Raw genomic sequence first — 10,000 nt, forward strand, 5'->3', positions numbered from 1 at the left:
GCATGTGTATACACATCAAAGAGACTAAAGCACTAGCAGGTCCGCACTCCAGGGAGACTAGGGAAAAAAATCACTCTTTTCCCACCAGGCGCTGACACAAGAATCAAACCCAGGACCCTCAGACTGAAAGTCCAACACTTTCATCGAAAAGCTGTTGGGCTCTTCACAGCAGGGCTATCACACACCAGGAAAATGTATTACATTGTATTGTGTTGTGTTACTTTTTTGTCACAACACACTTCTCTGTGTGAAATTCTGGCAGTTCTCCCAAGTGCAATGCCACCCATACATCTACATATATGTCCATATGTGTGTGTGTGTGTGTGTGTGTGTGTGTGTGCATTTTTGGTTGTTATCTGTCTGCAAGTATAATTTGTTCAATTAACAAAGTGGATTCTTTTCTACTGAAGTTTGCCATGGACAACAACCCTTTTTGTTGCCATGGGTTCCTTAACGTGCACTGAGCACATGCTGCACGCAGGACCTGGGTTCATCAACTGATGGGGAAGAAGGAAAGAAAGACAAGAAGAGCGGGGGTGGACGTACCCAAGATACTCATGAGGACGGCTGGTTCCCGTGACGGGATCTTGTGGAGGAACGGGAGAACCTCATCCAGCACATACCACTTGTCCATGTATTCCATCAGCTGACCCAAACACAGCAGACAGTTCACACGTACCTGTTGGGACACACATCAGTACATCATCAGTTCACACGTACCTGTTGGGACACACATCAGTACATCATCAGTTCACACGTACCTGTTGGGACGCACATCAGTACACCACCAGTTCACATGTTCAGAGATACATATCAATGTCATCAGTTTACATGTACCTGTTGGGACATCAGTACACATCAGTTCACATGTACCTGTTGGGTCACACATCAGTACATCATCAGTTCACATATACCTGTTGTGATACATATCAATGTCATCAGTTCACACGTACCTGTTGGGATACATCATTACATCATCAGTTAACATGTACTTGTTGGGACATACATCACCACATCATAAGTTCACATGCACCTGTTGGGTCACACATCACTACATCCTCCTCCTTTAGCAGTTCACATATACCTGTTGGGTCACACATCAGTACATTATGGGTTGACACATACTTGTTGTGACACACATCAGTACATCATCAGTTCACATGTACTTGTTGGGACATACATCACCACATCATCAGTTCACACGTACCTGCTGGGTCACACATCAGTACATCCTCCTCCTTCAGCAGTTCACATGTACCCGGAGCCACACACATCAACATACAAGCCTCTTTCACAATTGGACACATACACACACCCAGAAACACACCCACTCCGCTCAAACAAACACACACACAGACACATGCACAAACACACACTCACTCGTAATGCACACACCAATAAATACACTCGCACAAACACACCCACCCACCCACAAACCAATACAAACATATGCTGGCACACCTGCCCACCCACACACCCATAATTACACACAACTAACGCTAAGTAGAGTAGTGGCCAGAGTTTTTAATTCTGGGCACCATGGGGTTTTTCAGTAACACCCACACGCCCACACACAGACTGACACCCCCACACCCCAACTCACTGTGAGTAGCGTAGTGGCCAGACAGAGTTTCTTGATGCGGGGAACCATGGAGTTCTTCAGGGTGGGGTACTCTATCAACTCAGCAAAGGTGGGGATGATGCTCAGACACAGCTCCTGTCAACAGGTCATGGCTCACTGCATTTCTTACACACACACTGACAGGTCATGGCTCACCGCATTTCTTACACACACACTGACAGGTCATGGCTCATCGCATTTCTTACACACACACCAACAGTTCATGGCTCACCGCATTTCTTACACACACACTGACAGCCCCTGTCAACAGTTCATGGCTCACTGCATTTCTTACACACACACTGACAGCTCCTGTCAACAGTTCATGGCTCACTGCATTTCTTACACACACACTGACAGCTCCTGTCAACAGGTCATGGCTCATCGCATTTCTTGCACACACACTGACAGCTCCTGTCAACAGGTCATGGCTCACTGCATTTCTTACACACACACCAACAGTTCATGGCTCACCGCATTTCTTACACACACACTGACAGCCCCTGTCAACAGGTCATGGCTCACCGCATTTCTTACACACACACTGACAGCTCCTGCCAACAGGTCATGGCTCATCGCATTTCTTACACACACACCAACAGTTCATGGCTCACCGCATTTCTTACACACACACTGACAGCTCCTGTCAACAGGTCATGGCTCACCGCATTTCTTACACACACACTGACAGCTCCTGCCAACAGGTCATGGCTCATCGCATTTCTTACACACACACCAACAGTTCATGGCTCACCGCATTTCTTACACACACACTGACAGCTCCTGTCAACAGGTCATGGCTCATCGCATTTCTTACACACACACTGACAGCCCCTGTCAACAGGTCATGGCTCACCGCATTTCTTACACACACACTGACAGCTCCTGCCAACAGGTCATGGCTCATCGCATTTCTTACACACACACTGACAGCTCCTGTCAACAGGTCACGGCTCATCGCATTTCTTACACACACACTGACAGCTCCTGTCAACAGGTCATGGCTCATCGCATTTCTTACACACACACTGACAGCCCCTGCCAACAGGTCATGGCTCACCGCATTTCTTACACACACACTGACAGCCCCTGTCAACAGGTCATGGCTCACTGCATTTCTTACACACACACTGACAGCTCCTGTCAACAGGTCATGGCTCACTGCATTTCTTACACACACACTGACAGCCCCTGCCAACAGGTCATGGCTCACTGCATTTCTTACACACACACTGACAGGTCATGGCTCACTGCATTTCTTACACACACACTGACAGCCCCTGTCAACAGTTCATGGCTCACTGCATTTCTTACACACACACTGACAGCCCCTGCCAACAGGTCACGGCTCATCGCATTTCTTACACACACACTGACAGCCCCTGCCAACAGTTCAGCACTGTGGAATATCCAGCACCTGTGCACTTTCCTGTGTTGTGTATTGTCCTATGTTGAGTACCTGCGCACTGTTCTAAGCACATGTGCAATGTCCTGTGTGAAGTACATGCACACTGTGCTATGTTACACACCTGTATCTCAGCACTGTCAGCCTCCACAGCCAGTACATGGTTCTGTATTGTATTGTGTTGTGTTGTGTTGTATTGTGTTGTATTTTGTTGTATTGTGTTGTATTTTGTTGTATTGTGTTGTATTGTGTTGTGTTGTATTGTGTTGTGTTGTGTTGTGTTGTATTGTATTGTGTTGTATTGTGTTGTATTTTGTTGTATTGTATTGTGTTGTATTGTGTTGTGTTGTATTGTGTTGTGTTGTGTGTTGTATTGTGTTGCTGCTTTGCATTTCTGTATTGTATTGTGTTGTACTGTGTTGTATTGTGTTGCGTTGTGTTGTATTGTGTTGAGTTATATTGTATTGTGCTGCTGCATTGCATTTCTGTATTGTATTGTATGCATTGTATTGTGTTGTATTGCATTGTTGTATTGTGTTGTACTGTATTGTATTGTGTAGTATTGTGTTGCGTTGTGTTGCACTGCGTTGTGTTGTGTTGTGTGTGTTGTGTTGCTGTGTTGTGTTGTATTGTATTGTACTGTATTGTATTGTATTGTATTGTATTGTCACATACCTGTATCTGAGCACTGTCAGCCTCCACCGCCCTGAACAACATGGGCAGCACATGGTTCTGGATGTCAGACTTGGGCGTCTTGCTCAGCAGCAGGTTCATGTTTTGCAGAAACAGCAGCACCACCTGGAACAGCCACTCACACTTAAAATGATGATAATGATAATAATAATAACAGTTCCTTAGTACAGCACTTATAACTCACTCCACTCAGGGTATGAGTTAACTCATGCCATGATCACACCCCCCCCCCAGCCCCCCCCCCCCCCCCCCCCCCCCTGTGGACCAGGTACGAGCATTCTCACACCAACAGACTATTCCAATTCCGTTCATTCTTGCTTGGTGCAGGTGGCGTTCTAAACTGAACCATTTACAGATTCCGGGAGCATGAAAACTGCGATCGCGCCTTAATTTTAGCACGATTCCCCAATCAAGATACATAATTATGTAACCTGGTCGGAGACATAATTTGACAACAAACAAGAACGCCAGAGAATCGACAGACAGGCAGAAAATACGAAAAAAAACTTAGCCGTATGAAGAGCACAGGAACAGGAGTCATGATGGCTGCCAGAAAAAGAGGGCGCTAGCCAGCAGGACAAAGGGGAGGTTACCTACTTCCGGGAGGTTATCGGCCGTAGTTTTGTTTTCTCCGCATAGGTGGATAGTAGTGTGCACAGGACAGGAATGTCAGACCCCTGCCGGAGTCTGCACTAGTTGGGTCACGGTTAAGTATGAGTACTTAAAACAAAGCTTTGTCTGACCAATAAAATCAACAATTCTCCCATCAATTTTGGCTGTTTTCTGCAGTGGCCTCATGTGGTGCCGGTCCAGAGGAGTTGTAGGCATGTAGCCATGGGGTCAGAATGAGTTAAAACCTGACACAATCAGTCACACTAATGCCGTAATACAGCACAATACAACACAACACAACAACACATAATACAATACAATACAACACAACAACACAAAAACACACAATACAACACAACACAGCACAGCACAGCACAGCACAACACAACACAGCACAGCACAACACAACACAGCACAGCACAGCACAACACAGCACAGCACAGCACAACACAGCACAGCACAGCACAACACAACACAGCACAGCACAACAGCACAGCACAGCACAACACAGTACAGCACAGCACAACACAGTACAACACAACACAGCACAGACCAACACAGCACAACACAACACAACACAACACAGCACAGACCAACACAGCACAACACAGTACAACACAGCACAGCACAACACAACACAGTACAACACAGCACAGCACAGCACAACACAGCACAGTACAACACAACACAGTACAACACAACACAGCACAGCACAACCAGCACAGCACAGCACACCACAGTACAACACAGTACAGCACAGCACAACACAGCACAGCATTCCAACAGCACTGTACCTGCACAGGCTCCTTCAGCTTGAAGAGGGGGGCGAGGTGAGGGAAGATTTGAACCCTGTACTCCGCGTCCGTGGACTGCTGGGCCACCAGGAAGATGTTGGGCAGCAGGAAGGGGACCATGTCAGGGTTCAGCGCCTCCTTGAAGAGGGCTGGCAAGATGCGCTGCAGGTTCACACGCTGAAACAACACGGCAGGCCCCCACCCACGAGTTCAAATCCCACAGGCATCCCTCAACCTCCTACAGGACTGTCATGTGTGTGACCAGGCAAAACGCCATGCTTCCAGACCAGCTGAAATATTCTGTATCAAACAGACCCAGACAAAACGCCATACTTCCAGACCAGCTGAAATATTCTGTATCAAACAGACCCAGACAAAACGCCATACTTCCAGACCAGCTGAAATATTCTGTATCAAACAGACCCAGGCAAAACGCCATACTTCCAGACCAGCTGAAATATTCTGTATCAAACAGACCCAGGCAAAACGCCGTACTTCCAGACCAGCTGAAATATTCTGTATCAAACAGACCCAGGCAAAACGCCATACTTCCAGACCAGCTGAAATATTCTGTATCAAACAGACCCAGGCAAAACGCCGTACTTCCAGACCAGCTGAAATATTCTGTATCAAACAGACCCAGGCAAAACGCCATACTTCCAGACCAGCTGAAATATTCTGTATCAAACAGACCCAGGCAAAACGCCATACTTCCAGACCAGCTGAAATATTCTGTATCAAACAGACCCAGACAAAACGCCATACTTCCAGACCAGCTGAAATATTCTGTATCAAACAGACCCAGACAAAACGCCATACTTCCAGACCAGCTGAAATATTCTGTATCAAACAGACCCAGACAAAACGCCATACTTCCAGACCAGCTGAAATATTCTGTATCAAACAGACCCAGACAAAACGCCATACTTCCAGACCAGCTGAAATATTCTGTATCAAACAGACCCAGACAAAACGCCATACTTCCAGACCAGCTGAAATATTCTGTATCAAACAGACCCAGACAAAACGCCATACTTCCAGACCAGCTGAAATATTCTGTATCAAACAGACCCAGACAAAACGCCATACTTCCAGACCAGCTGAAATATTCTGTATCAAACAAAAAGCTAAACTGCTACACTACTGGTGAAAGCGACTGGCAGATCTCTATCCCTGTACTGATGTTCTCTTTTCATCACTTTTTGTTCTTTCTTTTTTTTCTCTCTCTCTCTCTCTAATGCATGAAGCTCTTTGTTTAATGGTACTGGTCAAGTTGATGACAGTTCTTTGTTCAATGGTGCTGGTCAAGTTGAAGACAGTTCTTTGTTCAATGGTACTGGTCAGGTTTATGACAGTTTTTTGTTCAATGGTGTTGGTCCAGTTGATGACAGTTCTTTGTTCAATGGTGCTGGTCCAGTTGATGACAGTTCTTTGTTCAATGGTGCTGGTCAAGCTGATGACAGTTCTTTGTTCAATGGTGCTGGTCCAGTTGATGACAGTTCTTTGTTCAATGGTGCTGGTCAAGCTGATGACAGTTCTTTGTTCAATGGTGCTGGTCAAGCTGATGACAGTTCTTTGTTCAATGGTGCTGGTCAAGTTGATGACAGTTCTTTGTTCAATGGTGCTGGTCAAGCTGATGACAGTTCTTTGTTCAATGGTGCTGGTCAAGTTGATGACAGTTCTTTGTTCAATGGTGCTGGTCCAGTTGATGACAGTTTTTTGTTCAATGGCACTGGTCAAGTTGATGACAGTTCTTTGTTCAATGGTGCTGGTCAAGTTGATGACAGTTCTTTGTTCAATGGTGCTGGTCAAGTTGAAGACAGTTCTTTGTTCAGTGGTACTGGTCAAGTTGAAGACAGTTCTTTGTTCAATGGCACTGGTCAAGTTGAAGACAGTTCTTTGTTCAATGGTGCTGGTCAAGTTGATGACAGTTCTTTGTTCAATGGTGCTGGTCCAGTTGATGACAGTTCTTTGTTCAATGGTGCTGGTCAAGCTGATGACAGTTCTTTGTTCAATGGTGCTGGTCAAGTTGATGACAGTTCTTTGTTCAATGGTGCTGGTCCAGTTGATGACAGTTTTTTGTTCAATGGCACTGGTCAAGTTGATGACAGTTCTTTGTTCAATGGTGCTGGTCAAGTTGATGACAGTTCTTTGTTCAATGGTGCTGGTCAAGTTGAAGACAGTTCTTTGTTCAGTGGTACTGGTCAAGTTGAAGACAGTTCTTTGTTTAATGGTACTGGTCAAGTTGATGACAGTTCTTTGTTCAATGGTGCTGGTCAAGTTGAAGACAGTTCTTTGTTCAATGGTACTGGTCCAGCTGATGCAGTTCTTTGTTCAATGGTACTGGTCAAGTTGAAGACAGTTCTTTGTTCAATGGTACTGGTCCAGCTGATGCAGTTCTTTGTTCAATGGTACTGGTCCAGTTCATGACAGCTCTTTGTTCAATGGTACTGGTCCAGTTGATGACAGTTCCAAGACTGCCTACCAAAATGGGGAAAACACATTCTTCCAAGACTTCCAGCTCTGAAAGAGGTTCCTATCTCTGTGGCTGCCTTCACCTCTACACTCCATCTCGCTCACTACGATCAGCTTCGGATTCACTCCACTTACGCATACCCAGATTCAAACTCTCGACTGTTGGCCGCCATTCTTTCTCTGTCTCTGGACCTTGCAATTGGAATGAACTTCCTCTTTCGCTTCGTCAAGTCTCCACACTCAGCTCTTTCAAGTCTGGCCTTAAAACCCACCTCTTCCCAAAATAGCCTCCCTTCCCTGCCTCTTCCTTGTCTTTAGTTTCTCCAGTTTTAGAGTTATGCGTGCGTCAGAATGACAGGTGCAAAAGCGCTTAGATTTGTCTATGCACAAGATTCAGCGCTATATAAGTACCATTATTATTATTATTTTTCTCAATTTTCTAAACTTTCCCAGACTTGCATGACTCTGTACACACTCTGCTCCTAAAGGTCACTGGACACAGGAAAAGAAAACGTGTATAAAAAAACAACAACAACTCAACAGCAGCAGAATGCTGGCAAGCTTTAACAACATTCACCTGATATTACATCTCAACATCACATTTAGAATATGAACTTTAACAATATGCGGGAGGGAGGGAGGGGTAAGGGACAGTGGGAAGCAGAGGATGGGTGAGTGGGGGGGGGGCGAGGGGGGAAAGGAACCTGGCATTCCACCAGTCCCCACCTTGGGCAGCTTGGCGATGACTTTGGGCAGGCCCTTGAAGAAGCTGGACTTTTCCATGTTCTGTCTCTGGAACAGCGTGTCCATGAACTGTAGTGTGACGCAGCCCACGTCTTCGAAGAATGGAACCTGAAACCATCACCTGTAGTGTGAGGTGTATCACTGCTATCAACACCTGAAACCATCACCTGTAGTGTGAGGTGTATCACTGCTATGAAAACACCACCTGTAGTGTGAGGTGTATCACTGCTATGAAAACACCACCTGTAGTGTGAGGTGTATCACTGCTATGAAACCATCACCTGTAGTGTGAGGTGTATCACTGCTATGAAACCATCACCTGTAGTGTGAGGTGTATCACTGCTATGAAACCATCACCTGTAGTGTGAGGTGTATCACTGCTATGAAACCATCACCTGTAGTGTGAGGTGTATCACTGCTATGAAACCATCACCTGTAGTGTGAGGTGTATCACTGCTATGAAAACATCCTCTGTAGTGTGAGGTGTATCACTGCTATGAAACCATCACCTGTAGTGTGAGGTGTATCACTGCTATGAAAACACCACCTGTAGTGTGAGGTGTATCACTGCTATGAAACCATCACCTGTAGTGTGAGGTGTATCACTGCTATGAAAACATCCTCTGTAGTGTGAGGTGTATCACTGCTATGAAACCATCACCTGTAGTGTGAGGTGTATCACTGCTATGAAAACATCCTCTGTAGTGTGAGGTGTATCACTGCTATGAAACCACCACCTGTAGTGTGAGGTGTATCACTGCTATGAAAACACCACCTGTAGTGTGAGGTGTATCACTGCTATGAAAACACCACCTGTAGTGTGAGGTGTATCACTGCTATGAAAACATCCTCTGTAGTGTGAGGTGTATCACTGCTATGAAAACACCACCTGTAGTGTGAGGTGTATCACTGCTATGAAAACACCACCTGTAGTGTGAGGTGTATCACTGCTATGAAAACACCACCTGTAGTGTGAGGTGTATCACTGCTATGAAACCATCACCTGTAGTGTGAGGTGTATCACTGCTATGAAACCATCACCTGTAGTGTGAGGTGTATCACTGCTATGAAAACATCCTCTGTAGTCATTACAATGCTACAAACACCTGTTAGGTGAATCATTACAATGCTACAAACACCTGTTAGGTGAATCATTACAATGCTACAAACACCTGTTAGGTGAATCATTACAATGCTATAAACACCTGTTATGTGAATCATTACAATGCTATAAACACCTGTTAGGTGAATCATTACAATGCTACAAACACCTGTTAGGTGAATCATTACAATGCTATAAACACCTGTTAGGTGAATCATTACAATGCTATAAACACCTGTTAGGTGAATCATTACAATGCTATAAACACCTGTTAGGTGAATCATTACAATGCTACAAACACCTGTTATGTGAATCATTACAATGCTATAAACACCTGTTAGGTGAATCATTACAATGCTATAAACACCTGTTAGGTGAATCATTACAATGCTATAAACACCTGTTAGGTGAATCATTACAATGCTACAAACACCTGTTAGGTGAATCATTACAATGCTATAAACACCTGTTAGGTGAATCATTACAATGCTATAAACACCTGTTAGGTGAATCATTACAATGCTATAAACACCTGTTAGGTGAATCATTACAAT

The 10,000-nt window shown here is 45.0% G+C and overlaps 1 protein-coding gene across 1 annotated transcript in view; it reads right to left on the minus strand.

Moving 5' to 3' along the window:
* The window catches only part of LOC143301554 (SCY1-like protein 2), a 36,127-nt gene that overhangs the window by 9,752 nt on the left and 16,375 nt on the right, over positions 1 to 10,000 (minus strand). Inside the window, exons 8-12 of the mRNA XM_076615933.1 lie at positions 8,327 to 8,452; positions 5,126 to 5,302; positions 3,702 to 3,824; positions 1,604 to 1,717; positions 547 to 679 (exon numbers count right to left, since the gene is read on the minus strand). Coding sequence (XP_076472048.1) covers positions 547 to 679; positions 1,604 to 1,717; positions 3,702 to 3,824; positions 5,126 to 5,302; positions 8,327 to 8,452 — 673 coding nt within the window. The remainder of the gene's footprint in view (positions 1 to 546; positions 680 to 1,603; positions 1,718 to 3,701; positions 3,825 to 5,125; positions 5,303 to 8,326; positions 8,453 to 10,000) is intronic.

The sequence above is a fragment of the Babylonia areolata genome, chromosome 27 (assembly GCF_041734735.1).
Source record: "Babylonia areolata isolate BAREFJ2019XMU chromosome 27, ASM4173473v1, whole genome shotgun sequence".
In the NCBI taxonomy this organism is placed as follows: Eukaryota; Metazoa; Mollusca; class Gastropoda; order Neogastropoda; family Buccinidae; genus Babylonia; species Babylonia areolata.